Raw genomic sequence first — 19,964 nt, 5'->3', positions numbered from 1 at the left:
GCAGCGCTGTGTCAGGAGGGATGAGCACATCGGAATTACAGGAGCTGAGCAGTGGTGGGGCGGGACGGAGGGAAGGAGGGCCCGGAAGAAAATCCTGAACGTGGGTCAGGGATGGGAGAGCAAGCGTGAGAGGCAGGACGAAGGGAGGTAGGTCAAAAGGCGGCAGCTGGCGGGAGTCGGCCTGAGGAGCTGCGAGTGTAGTTAGGACCAGCCCGCCCTCCCGCCCTACTTTTTCTTCCTGTCGGAGAGGCGGCGACCAGTCACCTGGAGTGTGAGTTCCGGAGGGACTCGATCAGCCGCTGCTTCTGCTGTTGGAGGCTGGTGAGACCACCGGGGGACCCAGCCGCGGAGGAGGAGGCGCTCTTGGTCAGGGGAAAGAGCCAGCTCATCCTCCACGGGTCCCCGGGCCCGAGGCCCTAGAAGGCTCTGGCCTGCTTCTCCCAGCTGCTCAGCCCGGCGGTTCCCCCAGCGACAGAGGAGGAGCGGGCAGGGACGCCCCAGCCCAAGTGCTGGGGAGCCGCGTCTTTTCTAAGCAATCCCGGCCGGGGGTCCTCGGGGTCAGGGGGGCATGCTCTGACTGCGGACAGCTGGAGACAGGGAACTCGCCACCCGGGACCGGCAGTCCTCCCTTCCTGGCCCTGACGCCCCAACCAGCCAGTCAGGACGCCTGACCGCCCAGCTCTCCACCACCCCAGCTTCCGTCACCTGCGTGCCCCGCCCTCTCTGCGTGTCGCGTCATCATCTGGCGCCCCCGCCCGGACGTGCGAGAAGCGACGGCGCAGCGCGGTGCGGCGCAGCTCCGGCTCCCCTTTCCCCCTTACAGGGCGAGAGGTGTCTATGGGGCACCCGCCACCGCCGCCGTTGCCGCCACCGCCGCCGCCGCTGGGTGCTGTCTCTATGGCGAGGAGGAGGAGGAGAAGCGCGAGCTCAGCGACACAAGTAGATCTTGGCACAGACTTGCGGGGGGAGGGGCGGGTTGGAGAAGTAGAAAGGGGGCGGGAATAACGAACCTAAGCGGGTGCGCGATGGCGCCAGCTGGAGCGCGGCTGGCGAAGGAAAGGGCTGGGCGGCGGGTGGAGGTGGGGAGGGTAACTGGGGCTGGGGGTATGTCAACGGGGTGGCGCGGAGTGATGACGCGAAGGCTTTGTACCTGGGGCTTCGATGGTGTGGGGCGGAAATTGGGAGTGGAGGGCGGTGGCCTAGATCCTTAGCTTCTCGTATTCCTTCACGCAACGGTGCTTGGGAGTCCATCCGGCTCCGGTCAATGGTTATCAGCACCTTCGCTCTGGCTCTCTGCCAGGGAAGAGTGTTATCTGTGAATTGAGTGTGTCTGTACTGTCCTCGCGTTTCGTCGGGAACCCGCTGTTCGGAGATGTGTGTCTGTACTGTCCTCGCGCTTCGTTGGGAACCCGCTGTTCGGAGATGCTACCTCCAGTAATGAGGGCCTCTGATGCCTCTTCGGGGCTTCTGGAACTGTAGTAGAGAGAGGTGGAGGAAAGCAATGTTCAACTACAGGGTCTTTCCCCTGTGTGTGTGTGTGTGTGTGTGTGTGTGTAGCGAAGAGGGTTATAAAGGAATGGGCCCCTGGATCTTTGGTTTCTGTTCTTAGAGCACTCGAGGTTCCATTTGTGACTGCATAGTTTGGAAGGGGAGGTCATAATTCCCTTTTTTACACTTTCTGTTATGATTTTTTTCAAAGTTGTGTGAAAAATGAAAGCGCATCTGGAATTTCCCTGCTCAAGAGTCAAAATGTTGGTCTGTACTGTTATCATTATATACCATGAAACCTGTGTTTAGGGACCAGAAACGTGACATGTGTGTTTGGTAACCAGGGGAAATGCTCTGGTTTTTAGGACATTAGAAAGAAACAATTTGAAATGCAGACCCTCTATTGCTTGCTTGCTTTCTCCCATCCACAGTTACAGACATGGAAACAGTTTCTGTGGCTGTTACTTATTGCAGAACTTTTTTTTTTAATTGGTTTACTTTTGGCCCCTCCAATCTGACTTGAATAAATTCCAGTAGATTTTGTAGTTAAATCAGACTTTGAATGTTCAGTTAATGAGGAATAAAAGCAAATACTATCTTTGCCCTAGTAACATCTGATCTGATCTTTTCACATGTATATCAGCATGTTACTTTTCCTTTTTTTTCTGGAAAGGGATGTCTTTATAAAGTTTTATTCAGAGAGTGAGTTGAATTTAGAGCAGTTTTTAAGTAATGAAAAAATTTTAAAAATGATTAGTATGTACACAAAAAACACTGTTTTTACATAACATATTAGAACCAGGAAACCTATGTTGTAGTCCTTTTTCTCCTACTGATTAGCTGTGTGACTTTAGACAAGTCACTTTCTAAACTTTGGTTTTCTTATAAAGCAAGGACTGTGTATAGATAATCTCTTAGGTTTCTGTCAACTCAATTATTCTGTGATTCAGATTCCTCATAAAGCTGGTTCTTATTTTGACAGGTACATAAATAAAGGATAAAGTATTTTACGAAACAAATCTTCAATCAAGTATAACATTTTGATGCTTGGCAGCTAGACTCCTTGTGCCCTCACTATGCCAGCAGCGACTGTAGATCATAGCCAAAGAATTTGTGAAGTTTGGGCTTGCAACCTGGATGAAGAGATGAAGAAAATTCGTCAAGTTATCCGAAAGTATAATTATGTTGCTATGGTATGCCTATGAGCAAAATCCTTAAAATGCTTTTTATGAAAGAGGAAAGGGGATTTTAAACATCTTGAATTCAACCCTTCTGGCTGATTTTTTTTAGTGATTAATTATAAAAAGAATTTTGTCGATGACCCCCAACTAAAGACCACCAAGAACACACCTGTAATATGACAAGTTGGGTTTCTTACTCATTGCACTGAGGGAAGATGCATTCTTAGAACCATGGGGCATTTGAGTAAGAGAGTGTTAGAAAGGACTTTTAGGGTTTGGGCTTGTGGCAGGTGGTTTTAGGAAAGGAGTAAGGAAGCAGGGCTTTGCTCTGAACTGGATGCTGTTAGTAAGCTTGGGTAATTCCATGATAGGGTATCTTACTGAGTCTCAACTAGAATGAGAGAAGACTGGAGTGAGGCTAAAGCTATAAAGCAGCAGCAGTCACTCAGCCAAGATAGAAAGATGTTTGGTCGTTTTTGTGGTTTGGACAAATGTCTGTGTTTTTGCGTATGTTCAGTCATGATTACAGACTGGCCTTGTCTGATGTTATAGTGTGAAACTGTTTATATTCAGCAGAGGAATGCTAGGACCTAGCTGTGAATGCCAGGTCTGCTCCTAGCAACATTAAGGCCTAATATTAATACCAGATGGAACTCCTGAATGTCTTTCTCAAACAAAAAAATTCACATCTCCCAGTGAAGTATTGTTGATCTGCAGTTTTTTGTTTGTTTTTTAATTACCAGTGGAGTTCGTGGACACACTGTACTGTTAAGCATTTCTACTTTTGCATATACTGTTCAATCTGCCTAGCTTGTCTACTCAGTTAATTATTTTTGCTTCTTTACTATTGTGTTTTGGCTTCTCTACTGTTTTCTAGATTATTAGCTTTGAGAAGTAAGAGATTAGTGTCTTAATCATCCTTTCTTCCCCAACACCTAGCATAACACATAGCGTCCAATAAATGTGGTTGTTGAGTTGGACTGAACTTAGAAAAGTTTTAATTTCTTTACTGCTTCATATGAGTTGGTATTTAGGTTTTGTTCTTAGTTTCCTAATTTGAATTTTAATACTAAACTGATATATTATTTTCTTAGTATATTTAATACAAATAAATTAATACTTTTTTGGGGGAGGGGCAGGTTGATTGGTTAAAATATGAATATTTGCGTGTACATAGATAATGTCCTATTTAATAGATGTACTTACAATTAGAATGAAATTATTATTTTTTTTCTAGTAGGAATTCATAGTGATCATTTCTTTCTCAGATGATAAGGAGTGACAACATTAGAGATGGGTTTAACATTCTACAGGAATGAGTGGTGGCATGCAGTTTTCAGCAGTTTTAAAGGATGTGCTTTCTCTGGACTGTAGAGAGAGTACTGTTTTAGCCCAAGAAATTAGGAGGGTTTTGGTGTTTAGATAAACCTTACTTCAGAAAAGCAATTGGAAAGTATGGTGCCTTTTCCGCTCTTTTTAAACAGTTCTTCATTGGTTTTAACATTAGAATACTGTGAGCATAGTTTCACACACCGGTTAAGAAACATGAATTTGTGACTTTTTCCCCCTTCCTTGGGAATAGAGTACTCAGTTGCATTATTATGTGTATCTATTACATAGTAGTTTTTTACTAATATGATATTTAAAGTAAGAAGAAGTCGTTAAGTTTGCAGAGTTTTCTTTTATGGTTCTAAAAAGTAATGCTCTTCCTAGTTAAAAGGTACTTTGCAATTGAACGTGAATTGTGTAGAATATAACCTGTAACAGGATTCTTTGACTTGTACCCCAAATTGATTATTTATTCTAGGAATTTGTGGATTGTGGTTTCAGCCATTTAGTAAATAATGAACCTTAAAACTATTTTACAGGACACCGAGTTTCCAGGTGTGGTTGCAAGACCCATTGGAGAATTCAGGAGCAATGCTGACTATCAGTACCAACTATTACGGTGTAATGTGGACTTGTTAAAGATAATTCAGCTAGGACTGACATTTATGAATGAGCAAGGAGAATACCCTCCAGGAACTTCAACTTGGCAGTTTAATTTTAAATTTAATTTGACGTAAGTGGGAAATAAATTTAACCCAAACATTTTTTTTTAGTTTAATTTTAGGAATTAATTTCCCTCAAGTATGACAAATGAAATTCTAACTGAATTTGGTGTCATTATCCTGGAAATATTTAAAACCTAAAATTTCAAAAGTTTACGTTTCTTTTTATCATGGGACAAAAAAATTAGGCTAAAGAAGACTTAAATGCAAATACTTTGAGTTTTAGAGATGTTATTTGAGAAGTATGACTGCCACTATTTTGAAAGTTGGAAAACCTGGGTATTGAGAATACTTCTTGATAGAAAAAATAATCTTACAACATTAATTTTGCTTTCAAACTTTGAGTGCAATTTGAAATATGTATGTTTTTGTTGTAATAGTTATCCTTCTTGTGAAGAGATTTTTATTATGGTCATACTCCAGTGTATGAGTAGATTACATGTCACAGGTGGTAAGATAGTTCTTGGAAACTTGGGTGCATTTTCCTTTTAAATCAATATTATACAATGTTTATATTCTCAGGTCAGTCCACCAAACCTTTTGTAAGTTATATATGGGAGAAGTAATAGTATCTTTGAGCCTGGTGTTTCTTTTAGAAACAATTCAGAATCTGAATTCTAACTCAAGCCCTGGGTCAAAACCCAGTTTCTTTACTCACAATATTTCTATATCATTGGTACGAGTAGTCTTGATAGCTTAGGGAAGTTTCCAGTGTTTTGGGGTAAGGGCAGATTGTTTACAAACTGACTGTAAGATAGGGAAATGTTTAATACATTTAATACATTTAATACATTACTATACTGCACTGTCCTTCTGTTTGACAGCCTCTGATTGTTTCATATGATCTAACATCCGATTTGAAAAATTGTAAAAGAAGCTGTAGGACAATTAATGGTAGTGCCACGGAAGAACCTCCATTCTCTGTAATGTGATACTTAGCATATAAGATCTAAAGAAAAGCAGGGCTGATGAATTCAGAGGGTAGTGTTGTCAATGGTGCAATAGTATGGCTTCTGATTTCATTATGTTTTGCCTGACTCTTTGTTTTTACTCTGTTGAATTTAATAATAAACACTCCAGAACTTGGTAGAGGGTGAAAGGTACTCATCTCTGTTAAAACTGATAATAACCATTTATACATACTTTAGTTCCGAAAATTCCCTTTTATCCTTTTCCCAAAAGATAACCCTTTTTCAAATCAGTTCTTTACCATTTCATTTGTTCCATGTTACCTTTTTTCCAAGCTGATCATTAGAACATTGGTCTTTACTAAGATACTGCTGTGATCGTATTACGTGAGTAGGTGACCATTAAGTGTCTCAGTTTTGGTAAAGTTGACATTTTTCTTGTCTAGAAACATCCTTGTTCTAATAATAACTGCTTTATTATTACAATCTCTGAAAGATGTTTTTTTCTTATACAGAGAGGGCTACTGTAGTTTTGCTACCATTCATACTAATGTTAATATCTTAAGAGATGTTTAAGGATACAGTGAAAAATATTGTTTAAGTAGAAAGGGTCAGTTGGAAGATAAAACCAGTTCTACCTAATGTGGAGAAAGAGCACCATGAATCTTGGATATTTTGAAGAAAGTTGAAAATTGACTTCTTTATTGAGTGCCTAGAATGAGTGTGTCAGCAGCTGTGCTAGGCCCCGGGGACATAGTGTTGAAGAAGGTTGGTCATAGTCATTATAACTTAGTGTTCCTATACCTCTTCTGTCTGCTTTCTATTGCCAAAGTACAATGTTTGGGAATTTGCTGTAAACTGAATTTGGAGTTGATATGTACATGAAAATTAAAGTATAATTTGATACTTGATCATAAAACACCAGAGGTGCTCATCCAGGTCTCTCTCCTGGAGGCTGTGATCCAGTAGGTCCGGGTTTGGGACTCGGGAATCCATATTGTTGCTAAGTTCTCTGAGTGACTGTTATCATTGGTCAGGTTTGGGAAATACTGATTTGAATAGTGCAGTACTCCTTGGTGATACAACATTGAACAAAACAGACAAAAATCATTGCCCTCTTCAAGCTTAAATTCTGATTGAGAGAGAGATAATAAACTAAAATAAAAGTAAGTGAACATACGGCCCAGAATAATGTGTGCCTGGAGAAAGAATCTGGTATGCCATTGGTTGGTTATAGCTGCTAAAGCATGTCTCTTAGTATTGGGGCGTGATGAGTGAGATTCTGCTTGTTTAAGCTACCTATTTTAGTATAATAAGGACAATAATATCTGTTGTGTAATGAAAAAACTTGGATTTATTCAGATACCCTTCTGTAACAAGGGTTTTCCAGGGAAATTTTCCAGGGAATTTTGACTCACAGTGATCATTGTGGTTCCTCTCTGTTTTTAAATATTTCAGTTGCTAGTTTTGTTATTTTTCCAAAGACATTTAATAGTAAATTGATTTCCAGAGAGTAGACCATAAGGATACTTTTTGGCCTAAGTGTAATGTTCCTTTTGGTTTTGTTTTATTAAAACTTTTGTAGAATTTTCTTTTGCTAAGTGGTAAAAACCAGTATTCTCAACAATTTTAAAAGTAAATAAAAGGAAACATCCAGTGGGCAATGCATGGAATACTTTTTATTCTCAGAAACATACTTTCATTTTGATCACTTTTTTGATTTAATATAATGTTTTGGATACCTGTGTGTTTGTGCTTAGAAATTAGAGATGGCTTTCTTTTTGGCTTAAGTAAAGTCTTGAAAGATTGGTTTATATTTAGATTTCCTGGCTTGACTTTTGGGAGGTAATCTTCTAGGAGTAAGGCTGTTAGAAGAAGAAATTAATGCTATTCTAGCAGAGCCCTTCATTTTAAACAGTTTACTGCTTATCAGAACTATTTGAAAGGCTCATCATTAGTGAGAGGAGGCATCTCCTTTTTCTTTAAGACGGAATGTGGTTTAACTCAGCCACAGCAGATGTCTTCTACTCAGTCTCTTTCCTGCTGAGATCCTGGGAGATAGACACAGGCCTTCACCCCCGGGGCTGCAGCTCCATGTGGCAGCATTAAAAGGGCTGCTGAGACTGAAAGCCCCCGATAAGAACACGTCTCTTACTTTGTGGGGGTAGCCACTGGTGAGAAGAAGACCCTTTGTTTCAAACCCAGTTAAATTTACTTAACTTGTGAAAGGCTCATGAAATTGATAGTAAAGATGAAAATCTCACCATTGGACTGTTGTGAATGATTATGTACTAGATGAACATTTTTCTAAAATACTAAATGACCTTTGTACTTAAGTTGTATTTTCCTTCCATATATGTGAAGCATTGGAATAAATGGACCCAAGCCCATTCTCTCTCTTGATATTTCTGGCGCTGTAGTTGTAGATATAAGTGGGAGAAAAACAGTTTGAAGTATGGCACTTCTGAATGTTGTCTTTCTTTTTCTTCTGCCAGGGAGGACATGTATGCCCAAGACTCCATAGAGCTACTAACAACATCTGGTATCCAGTTTAAAAAACATGAGGAGGAAGGAATTGAGACCCAGTACTTTGCAGAACTTCTTATGACATCAGGAGTAGTCCTCTGTGAAGGGGTCAAATGGTTATCATTTCATAGGTAAAAAGATTACATTGAAAATGGCATTTGTGTTACCATTTCCTGGCTGCTTCACACTTCACTTGGGTCACTGTGTCAGCAATTTCAGGCTTAGTCACAAAAAATCGGCTGCCATATAGCAGTCTCCTGACTCTTGACAGGCTAATGTTGGTCTACTTAAAGATAAATTTAATGATATGGGATCCATTTTAGACTAAGAGACAGTATTGCATGTGGAAAGAGTACAGGCTGGAAAAATAGACCTTGGTTTAAATCCAGCAGTGTCATTTGGAACCTTTGTTACCTAGGGTTATTTAACATTTCTAAGCCTTAGGATGAAAACATTTATTCATTTTTAAAAATAGTTATTTATTATCTGCCATATGCCAAGCACCGTGGTAAGATTCTAGGCATTAAGCTACAAACAAAGTAGAGTAAAATCTTTCATTTCATGGAGTTTACATTCTGGTGGGAGTAGGCAGACAATTTTTTAAATGATGAGATGTATATTGTGGTTTGTTAGATGGTGATTAAGTGCTATGGAAAAAAAATGGCAAAGAGAAAGCTAGGGGTGGGTCTCTGTGGTGGATTTTAATGTTTTTTTTTAATAGAGTGTTAGGAAGAAATCACTTAGAAGAATTATCTTACAGAATTGTTTTAATGGTCGATAATAATATATTTAAAGCATCTAGTAAAGTGCTTTACACACAGTTAAATTCTCAATAAGTGGTAGTTTTAAATTCTTTCTTATCATAAAACCAGATTGTTGAAGAGAATTTCTGGAAAGGAAATTAATTCCATTTTGTAAATATAGACTTTTAGGTAAGAGGAAGAATTTTCCTATCTAAGTAAACTAAATTAAATTGGCAGCCCGGGGACTAATAGTGACCTTGGGAATTTTATTTGGCCTCTTGTTATCTTTTTAAAAAGCACTGCATTTTGCATACATTAATGTTCTTATACTTGGTCCACTTCACACATTTAAAAACAAAAAAACAAGAGTTTCTGCATGCTTTAGAATTTCCAGTGCTGGCCTGTGTAATGAATGAGAATAGTGAAGGACTGTTCATATTGTCAGCTTCAATGCAGTACTAAGCAGTAATTTTTGAGTTGGAGTGTTGAACATACTAATTTCCACCTATCATCTTTTTTCTCTATTCTCCATTTGAGCCTATACCTCAGGAGATGAGGCTTAAGTCTCTGGTAATTTCAGGAACGTTTTTTGAGTTTTTTTTTTTTTACTTTCCTGGTCATAAAGATACAAAAGAACTGGAAAGCATAGTCCTGTTTTTTTATTACTATGTATGACAGGTTCTTTCTTTCAAAAAATACCCTGAGCAAATACCATGTGCTAGGTACTAGGATAAGATGAACAAAAACAGAAAGGGGTCATGTCTTCTTAGAGTTCAGAGTCTGGATTAGACTCTGATATATTTGAGTATTTGTCAAGATATGTTAAGATTTTATTCTACTAAATGTCATTAAATATTTTCTTCATATTCTAATCTATTTCTAGTAGATAAAGACTAGTTGAAGAAATTTATAAATCCTAAACTCTAATATGATCTTCCTTTTACTAGTATTGATGCTAAGCAAACATATTGACATATTTTAGGTAGACAGCAAAGTTAGTTACTTCCTCGTTAGCTAACAGAAATTTAAAGGTTTCTGCTGTTTATTGTTTATTCCTTGATATTCCTTAATGGTCTTCAATGTAAAAACATTTTTTTCTCTTTTTAAAGTAAGAAGTAAAATTCTAAACATTGAAATTTTATTTGTAATCTCCCCTGAAAGATATGTTAAATAGCATCTCTCATCAAATATTTGAGTCCCAACCATGTGCCATAAGGAAAACAAATTTTTTAAGATGTGACACCTACCCTTTAAACGTGGAGAAAACAATACATGTGCTTTAAAGGGAAGTACAAGAAAACAGCTTGTCTGAGAAATCTGCTGGAGCTGAGCTCTGGAGGGAAGGCATCCTGTGGGAGGTCCTTAAAGGAACGGTAGCTTGTGGCATGGGAGTGTAGAGAGGTACTGATATAAAGCTGTGGAAAAGCCAAACAGTAGGGAGAGGAGGTGTTGATTTGAGAGTGTGGGAGTTGTGGTTTTTTAGTTTCTAGATACTAGTTGTCAGCCTTTACTACCTGCACTTCAAGGTTCAACATTACCATTAGTATCTCTTGGGGATTGAGATAGGAACAAAATTTTGAGGGAAGAGAGTATTATTAATAAAATCACTTAAGGGAAGTGCAGATACTTTGTTAGGGAATTACTGTTTGGGTTTTTGAAGTGTATGACCTTGTTATGTAAATGATGGGAAGATATGCATTATTTTTGCCTTCCGAATGCCAGTTTTCCTGCGTCATTTGACATTTTTGCCAAGTTTCCTTTCATCTTTATTTTTTGAGATACCTGCTATGGACAGTTTGATACTCTTTAGAGAGTCCTCTGTTCAAGGATGAGCAAAATAGTAGTTTAGTGACTACACGCTTAGGAGGGTAGTAGAGATCTCTGTATATTGGTATCCCTGAATGATGAAATGACACTATCTGTAAAGGATGGCATTTTCCCATTATAATTGTAAACATATTTATTTTCTCTTTTCTTCTGTGTACTTTTTTCTGGTTCATTTTTTTTTTCCGCCTACAGTGTGACTCACTTAAAAGTTGTATCAGGAAAAAATTTATCTTTTCATTTCTGTGGTATTTATGGTTCCTCTTCTTTATTCTTTAACCCTTTTGTAGTGGTTATGACTTTGGCTACTTAATCAAAATCCTGACCAACTCTAACTTGCCTGAAGAAGAACTTGACTTTTTTGAGATCCTTCGATTGTTTTTTCCTGTCATTTATGATGTGAAGTACCTCATGAAGAGCTGCAAAAATCTCAAAGTAAGGCTTCGAATGGCTTTATCTGTAATCAGCACAGTATTCAGAATGGGTGACTGACTTACAAGGTGCTGGGTTGGGATGTTGATTTAAACCCTATTTTTAAGTTTTATGTTAAATGCAGTTACATTATCTGATCCCTTTTTTGCATAAATACTAGTTTATAGGAAATCCTTTTTCAGAGCTTCAATATATATTGGCAGAATAAATTTTCAACAAGATTTAAACAGAAGATCAGATTTTTGTCATTGCTTGCCAGACTGAACATAAACTAGCACAGAATCGGAGCCTCTCAGGCCCAGAAGTGCAAGTCCTCACTCTCTTGCAACACGCACATAATCTTTCCATGCAAGATGAAGTCTGAAGTGGCCAGCAATGTGCAGATATAGTCAGTTGTTTAGCAAAAAGAGTTTCCCCTTCAGCTTACCTTCGTGAAAGATTATTTTCTTGGGTCTAGTCATAGGGTCATGTTACTAGGAGTAAATTACATAGATAAAAGGGTTTTTTTCCCCTCCCCTGGCCCACAGATGTCAGCTTGTTAGTAGTAAGTGCTAGTGATTGGGTAGGTCGTGTCTAGACAGCAGCTTACATTCTGACACTGCTTACCATGTGTATAGTGATTTTGTTACTTCTGAACATTAATTCAAAAAGAAAAGAAAGTGTCTTTATTAAGGAAAAGTGCTCCTTTAGTCTTAGAATGAATTCACTATGGGGGTACAGACTCCTAAGGAATATAGTGGTTTTGTTTTTTCTGGTGTTTGTGTTTAAGCTGTAATTCAAGAAAAACATTTATGTAAAGTGGTTGCTTCATAGAACTTTACATCAAGGTTAATCAAGTTTTCTCCTCACCAGCTTTTTAGAAGTGCAAGGAAGGTTATACTTTTAGAAGATGGTAAAAACTTTAAGAGTTTTACTTTTATGCAGAAAGAAATAATTTAGGAATTGAATAAAAGGAAACTTTGCTTTTGACAGATGAACTGAAAACCATGAGAGTGGTCTTTTGTGCAAAGTTTGCTTGCCTCATTACAGGATATAGCATATAACCAGGGAAGTTTTTAAGAAATATTACTTCATGTTTGTAGCACCAGAGAACAGCAGAATTCTGTGCAATTTGAAGAGACTACTGTGACTCAAGTGAACTTACAGTAGGTTATCCTCATTACTCTAGAAAGGGTACCCCCTGAAAGTATTGTGTGCTGAGAATCCAAGGCATACATGTTTTAATCTGGCTGTGGAAATGCTTTTTAAAATTGACATGTCTGTACAATGACAGTTTTGGGGAACAGAGAACTGAATTATTGTTCATTATGTGTATGTTGTTGAAAAATTTCTAAGCATATTAGATATTCTGAATATGCCCCAAGTTACTGGCAGTGTTAAAATTTAGGTTAATGACAAAGGTACTTTCTGACCTATAGTCAGTGGTACTGAATGGCCCTATTCTGTTGCTCTCCTAAGCAGCTGCTAATGATACCTAATCCTTGTGCTATTTTTAGCTCTGAAGCAGGTGCTGTGCAAAGCGCTGTTTCAAGCTGTGATGTAGAGAAGGGCTAGTTTGGTGGTAGAGGCCTTAACAATTTAGAGAAATTTCTTCGTGTGTGTCGTTGGTTCTGATGTTTCTTTCCTTTCTCTCCTCCCATTTTCCCCCTTTATTCTCCTTCCCTCACTCCCTCTCTCCTTTTCTTGTATTCTTTCTCTTCCTTTCTTTCAATCTCATTATCTTTCTTTTAATCCTAGCAATATTTACATAGGAGCGTGTTTAGCAGACCCTTCTAAGGAGTTGTATTCTTGTAACAACGTAACTTTTTAAAACTAACAAAACCATAGTTAAGCACTTAGTGAATTCTTATGGATTTGACTAATCATAACAGCTTTGTTTTGTGCAAATTGTTTAGATGAAACTATTTAGAGATAGATTGGTGTGAAGCTTAAGAAAATTTAAAGTAACTGCCTACCGTCAGTTTTATAATAATTGATGGATGGATAGAGGTACTGTGAATATACTTGGTAAATGTTACCCTGTGTACCTGTTACCTTATATATGATCTGCTTCCCCCATATCTTTAGGGAAGTTATTTGCCTGCCACGTGCCTTAGAGAGTATGATGAAGATAAATTTTCCCAATTAGGATCTCATTTTTTATTAAATTATAAACATCTCTCCCATTCAACAAATACATCAGTAATTCACATTCTCTGTTTTTTGCTGATCTTCATAAGGTCCATCTTTACATACTGAAGTTCATTTCTATTTTGGTCATTGTCTAAGTTATGTAATTTGTGAATTCGAGTGTTGCAATGTTTCTTCCTTTTGACAAGCCATTTTTCTTTCTTGCAGGGTGGTTTACAGGAAGTTGCTGAACAGTTAGAGCTGGAGCGGATAGGACCACAGCATCAGGCAGGATCTGACTCACTGCTCACAGGAATGGCCTTTTTCAAAATGAGAGAAGTATGGGGACATCAGTACATTTTTCTCAGTTGGTTGTTAGGTTGAGAACATTAAAATCTAATGGCAAAAGTTTGGGGGCAGTAAGTACATATTAAGTGAAGATAAAATTATAGGTACCGTATAAGTCATACTCACTACACTTGAATGAAAGTAATCAAAAGTCATCAGAAGTCATCTTGAAATGTAGTTCAGAAGGCAATAAAAAAAAAATAAGTTCTTTGTAGAATAAAAAGTTTAAACTACCTTAGAAGTCATGTAGGTCCAACCATATTATTTCTTAGGTGAGGAAACTGAGGCCAGATGCAAGTAGCCTTTATCCAAGGTCATACCCATTACTAATGGGAGAACTCCAGAGGACTTTCTGTTGGCCACATCGGTGTTGCTTCTGTCAAGTCAAGGAATCCATATGTTAAGTTTCCCCTGGCATTGGCTTTTCTTGGGTATTAAACTGCTGCTGAAAATACTGTTTGCTCTTGCCATTCTTCAGTTCTTTGAGGATTTACAGAGTAGGACTCATGCTTTTTAGTAGATTCTTACAAAGAGGTTTTGAATTCTAAAGGGGTTAAATCTGAAATAGTTAAATCAAAAATCATGTTGGGCAGACACTCCTTAAGTGGCAAAAGACAGAGATAAGTTCTTCAAATATAAAGAAGTTAGGTATGGGAGAATGAAATTTAATGAACCCAAGTCTACTCTTAGGTTAAGTGACAGGTATACTTCACTGTAGCTAAATGCAAAGAAGAGAAAGCCAGTTGTGCAAAAACAAAACAGAACGGAATTTGCTTACAAAAAAGTTTTCCTTCTTGCAAAATATTCACTGTAGAATTCTTTTGAGTATATCCTCTTAGACATTAAAGAAATGATTGAGAATACTTCTGGGAATTTAACACTTTTTGTAGAAATGTATTAATAATACATACAATAGCAAGCGTATAGCTATTTTGCCAAGTGGTGTTGATTCACAAGTGATTTGGGCTGTTCATGACAAGTAAACATTTTGTTTTGTACTTCTTCCCAGTGCTTCATTAGAGAATTAAGACAACCTTCTGAGTTTTCAGTTGTGCATTTTAAAATGCCTTAATGGTTCAATTAATGGTGGATTCTCTGCTACTAATTAGTTATCTTTATTTTTCTTGGCTTTATTAAGGATAATAACCTAATCTGAATGTTCAGGGTTTGCTGTCCAGACATGTTTGGGGTTTGATTGTTTTTAGCCAACTTAGCCTTGCACGTAGACTCAAGGCTACTTATAAACCTAAACTTCCCCTCCCCTGCCCATTATTGGCTATTTTTATTCATTCTCATAATTAAGTATTATTAAATTAATGGAATAAAAATGCCTGCCATTTTCCCATTACAAATTCTCAAAAATGGTCTGAATGTTAATAGGAAAGGCGTTGTGTTTATACATTTGTTTTGGTAGTCTTTTTCTTTGGTTTCTTTTGAGCTCTGTACTTCTTGAGAAAGTCAGTCTTATACGTTTAATTTAAACGTGTGGCTTCAGAGGAGCACCATAGAAAAGAGCTGTCATAGTTAATGAACAGTCAGTACTTACATTGCTGAAAGATAAATTACCAGTGGTACCTTTTGGTTAAAATTATCTTTTTTTTCTTCCAAAATTCCTTTTTAGATGTTCTTTGAAGATCATATTGATGATGCCAAATATTGTGGTCATTTGTATGGCCTTGGTTCTGGTTCATCCTATGTACAGAATGGCACAGGGAATGCATATGAAGAGGAAGCCAACAAGCAGTCATGACATGAAATAGTTCTTTTATTTTTATTTTATTTGAGCTACACACATGCTTGTATATAGGTTTTATCTCTGGTTGAATCCCTTGAACAACAGACATTACTTTTTTTTTCTTTCATAGCTCATTTTATTTTCTGCCTTTTGGTACTAAGTATGACCATTCCTATCTCAGATCTTAATAAACAGAAAAGCATTCAGGTTAAATCTGGCCTTAATATACTTGTTAGTAGGCGTGTGTGACAGAGAGTGGGGAAAGCTATTCAGTACATCATATTGAATACTTTGATAAACTTTACTTACTTGAGCTTGTTTTTTCCCTTTCCTAAATTAACTAGCACTGACTGTAATTTATTTCCCTGTTTCATGTCTCCCATTCTGCAGGAGTTTTAGCTATTTGAGATTGTGGACCATCAATTTTGCACTTTAGAGAGTGATTCTGACTCAAATCCTCTGTTTTATCAGCAGTTTTGGCTTTTCTTGCTCTTAGCTGGAAAAATGACCATCTGCCAACTTTATACAGTATTTACTTGCTTTTGACCCACAGAATATAGAACATGCATTGTGCAAATGGTTGATTCAGCAAGACTACAAAAAAAAAAAAAAAGACAAAAAAACTACTGAGGAGCTTAGTAACTGCTGTTTCTGTACGTAGTACTTAACCTCCCAAGCACATCTAGTGTCTGTCAGTTTCTAATTGGCATGTGTAGGCTGCTCTGTGACTGAAGAATTTTTCAAACCAGCTTTACACCCTTCAGGAAAAATCCTTTGTGATTGGATGTTTAGTGTGTGCCCGGAAACTGGTATCCAAGATGTTGAAGCTGTGGTTATTTTATGATAGCACACTTCCCTTGATCTGCTGCTTTTTACTCCATCGCTATTTACCCTTATTTTCAATTTTTAAAAATTTTATAGCCATACTTAAATGATGCTCTTGTTGGTTACACAAATCAATTTCATTAAAATCCAAAGATTGCAAGTCTTTAGGTATATTTTGTACCAGATTAAATTAGAAGACAAAAAAATTTGTGCTTTCATAGTTGCTACAAAGATAAATAATGGAGAGATTTGGTGCAAAACAAAATACAAAAAGTATAAATTTATTAGCTATATACAGTGTAGCTAATAAAATTACCTGAGGAGTGTAATGCTTGTTTATTTTTTTGTGTATATCGTTGCAATCTATTTTATATATATTGACAAAAGAAACTGTGAAATATTTAGCCATGCAGAATATGTGACCAGATCAGAGCATGTATAGGAAGACACTTTGGTAATCATTAACTCTGCCCTGGAATGATGGACTACAAGTTATGATGTGTGTTATCTGCACTTCAATCAGTAGTAGTAGCAAATCTCCAAATGTTAGCCACATTGGTTTGTTTCCCTTGTACGTTCTTTATTCATGATACTTCAATGCTGTAACTGGGTGGTCCTTTTTAAACAAAACATTTGTGAAACAGAGGGATTATTTGTTTTTAAAGCTTTTGTAAATAAAAGCTTCAGAAATGTTTTCTTATATATGTTGATAACTAGTAATTTTGTTTTAGAAATATTTGGGGGCTATTGTGGTGGTTTTTTTTTTTTTTTTAATTTGGGCAACTGAACTCAGTAACTTCATTAACTAGCTGATTTTTAATCTGTTAATTGAAAAAACCAACCTGAGCCTTCTACATTTCAACAGTGTTGGCTTATTTTTTAATGCATACCTCAACTAGATGTTAAGACTTGACTTCTGTCTCCCCATTTATTCTGAAAGATGTACAAAGTAAATGCATTTGGTATAACTTACTGTGGCTTCTTTTAAAGTCAACACAAATTAGCAGGTATCTAATTGGTTTCTTTTTCTTTTGATCTTTTATAAAGATTGCCTTTTAAATAGCCATGTAGTTGCTGAATTTCAGTTTGTAGTTGCTGAATTTCAGAGTTTGTATCAATTTTTTGGTTTTGGTTTCTGTCTCCAAGAACTAATATATTTTATAACTTCTCAAAGAGGAACATTATAACCTTTACTAAACCTAGCTTTTGGATAAAAGATATTTGATCATTTTTTCATGTTCCTAAGCCATTAATTCTGGACTTAACCATATTCTGTTAAATCTACTAGAGCAAGAATCAGCAAACTATGGCCTACTGATCAAAACCAGCCTGCTGCCTGTATTTTGTATGGCCAGTGACATGAGAATGGATTTTACAGTTTTTAAATGGTTGGGGGGAAGAAAAGAGCATTTCCTGACATGTGAAAATTATGAAATTCAGCATTTACTATCCATAAATAAAGTTTTATTGGATTTCAGCCGCATCATTTATGTACTGTCTATGGCTATCTTCGCACTGCAATGGGAAAGCTGAGTAGCTGCGACAGAAACTGTCCATGGCATTCTCATCATCTCATGACCCGACAGCAGCTGTGCCATGTATATCTCTGAACCACAACATTTCATTATTGGTTTACGTTACCAATTCGTACCCACTGTGTCAAAACAAGAAAAGTGCACTTTGGTGTGCTTTTTAAGGCACATTGGAGTGTGAATTATATTACCAAATTTTAATAAACTGTGACATTATAACTGTGCTAAAAAAATACAATGTATGTTGATATAACCAGACTGAGCCCTCATCACAATATTTCCAACTCATGGGAAAGCAACAGGAGAATTAGCAATTTTAAAATGGAGTATCTCATCACAGCATAATTTCTTCATAAAAATAAAAAATGAAAATAAGCCTGCAGCCAAAGTATGTTTACAAGTGGCCCATTTGTTAGCCAAGCAAAGCTGTTTACTGATGGTGAGTTATATATCATGTCTGAATGCAGTAGCCCAAAGAATGTATCCAGAGAAAACTTAAGCTTTGTGTACAGCTTTCTGATGAGAACAGTTGCTTGAAGAGTGGGGCACAACATCAGCACTTAATTATGGAACAAGACAAATGATTTTGAGTGTTTTTCTTTGGCTCTTAATGAGTCATGTTATCAGTACTGCCAGCTGTTTTTTTAGTTTTGAGAAATCAGTACTGAGTTTGAGTAAAGAAGTAACTACAGGTGAGAATATTTTCAAAGAAGTTGAGAAACCACTAAGTCAGTACAACCTGAAGTGGAATCTACAAGGATGTGATATAACTGATGGTAAAAGTATGCATGGAGCAGGAAAAAGTTTAATCAAATTTTAAAACTTGTGGAAATGTAAGGTGTTTGGTTTGGTGGGGACCCATTTCACTTGTGTCATACACCTTTGTTTTGTTTCTTTTCCTAACAAGAATTAACATTGTTTACTGATAGCTGGTGTCTTATACCACTGCAAAGACCATGTAGAAAGAGCATAAACCAAAAAAAAAAAAAATCGTACCTGAAGTATACATCTGTATACAGACTGTCCTCCTGTTGATTCTTTCTAGCCATTACTCCAGGGCTCATCCATATTCTCTACTTCTTGCCTAAGTATATATTTTTAAAGAACTTTAAAACATGTTTGTATGTTACACTAAGATTAGTATATAATCAAGGTTGCTTTTTAAAAACATTCAACTTTCACATTATAAATGATAAGGGCATTTATGATACTTTCAATACTAGGCTTTAGTGGCTATACATACTGACAGAAAAAGACACAAACCTAAATTCTGACAATCTTAGTTTCAGCTGAATAAAAAACAACAGAACTGAAGCTTTCCATGGTAACCGTTCTTTAATTCAGCATCAACAGAACTCTACTTTGGGCAATTATGTTTTTTTCTTAATTTGATTAAGCACCTTTATCTGTCAAACAAGAAACATTAAGTATTAAATTCAGGTCAGGATTGAACTCCTTACATTGTTAAATCTTCCCTGGAAGATGCAACATAAATCAGTTTGTTTTCATGAATCATAAAATAATATGTCCTTTCTGAGCAATAAGGAGCTGCTTTAGCATAAACCAGAGCTTAAAGTCACTTATCAAAAGGACCCCTTTGGTTTAATTGGTACTCAGAAATAAGTCAACACAAAAGATGAATAATATTAACACATTTCCCCCCCAACTGTAAGCTAACAGTACAGAAATACTGAATATTGGCTATATGAACAGGAACATCAAAGATCTATGTTTGGGCGTTGTGACCATTTTGTTTTTGCAGTCACTCTCCTGCAGTGAGAGGGCTGCAAGTGATTTAAAGTTGTCTTTGTTGGCACTGGCCAGACTTTCATTTGACCTTTTTGTTGGTAAAGAACAATGCAAGGGTGTCAGAGACTGAGCTGTTAATAACCTAGACTGCATTATGGACAAGCATCCTCTTTACTTACATCCTTTTTTTTGGAAGATGGAAAAAACATCCTATTTCAGAGCCTCCTGCTATACTGAACATCGTGCTGGGAGATACTTCACGTTCATAGTTTGTGATCCACAGGAGTTCCTTTGAAACAAGCCTACTTGAACTCATCCCTTCAGTGATGTCCACTTGATACAAATCGGGACACTACTGTAAAAGAATAACAAATCCATCATGGCAAAGACAAAAGGAAGGGTGCACGGTTTGGACCATTATAAAGTCTAACACGGTTGCCTGTGTTCTGTAACAAAGTAAGGTATTTTGGTAGTAAATTCTGAATCTAGTGGAGGAAGAGATTGCTCAGTTTT

The 19,964-nt window shown here is 37.2% G+C and overlaps 2 protein-coding genes across 3 annotated transcripts in view; one reads left to right on the top strand and one right to left on the bottom strand.

The window, feature by feature from the left end:
- VPS37A (VPS37A subunit of ESCRT-I) overlaps positions 1-689 on the bottom strand; it is a 38,149-nt gene extending 37,460 nt beyond the window's left edge. Inside the window, exon 1 of one of the 2 annotated variants that reach the window (XM_081220717.1) lies at positions 265-689. In XM_081220717.1, the coding sequence (XP_081076843.1) occupies positions 265-389 (125 nt within the window). In that variant the 5' untranslated portion in view covers positions 390-689. The remainder of the gene's footprint in view (positions 1-264) is intronic. The other variant, XM_081220718.1, reaches the window with a different exon arrangement.
- Positions 690-775: 86 nt separating this feature from the next.
- Positions 776-17,656, top strand: CNOT7 (CCR4-NOT transcription complex subunit 7). The gene is made up of 7 exons (XM_081220721.1): positions 776-939; positions 2,471-2,681; positions 4,538-4,731; positions 8,124-8,285; positions 11,012-11,156; positions 13,491-13,601; positions 15,232-17,656. Exons 2-7 carry the CDS (start codon positions 2,565-2,567, stop codon positions 15,358-15,360), a joined length of 858 nt encoding a protein of 285 aa, XP_081076847.1. The 5' UTR covers positions 776-939; positions 2,471-2,564; the 3' UTR covers positions 15,361-17,656.
- The last annotated feature ends 2,308 nt before the right edge of the window (positions 17,657-19,964 follow it).

This window comes from Mesoplodon bidens (genome assembly GCF_964165515.1).
Source record: "Mesoplodon bidens genome assembly, chromosome: 20".
In the NCBI taxonomy this organism is placed as follows: Eukaryota; Metazoa; Chordata; class Mammalia; order Artiodactyla; family Ziphiidae; genus Mesoplodon; species Mesoplodon bidens.
This window is presented reverse-complemented; position numbering and strand designations above follow the sequence as displayed.

Excerpts from the sequence above, each read along its gene's own strand:
- CNOT7 (XM_081220721.1), top strand. The coding sequence starts at position 2,565 with ATGCCAGCAGCGACTGTAGATCATAGCCAAAGAATTTGTGAAGTTTGG. Across the intron at positions 2,682-4,537 it reads AGTATAATTATGTTGCTATG|GACACCGAGTTTCCAGGTGT; the intron begins GTATGCCTATGA and ends ACTATTTTACAG. Across the intron at positions 8,286-11,011 it reads AAATGGTTATCATTTCATAG|TGGTTATGACTTTGGCTACT; the intron begins GTAAAAAGATTA and ends ACCCTTTTGTAG.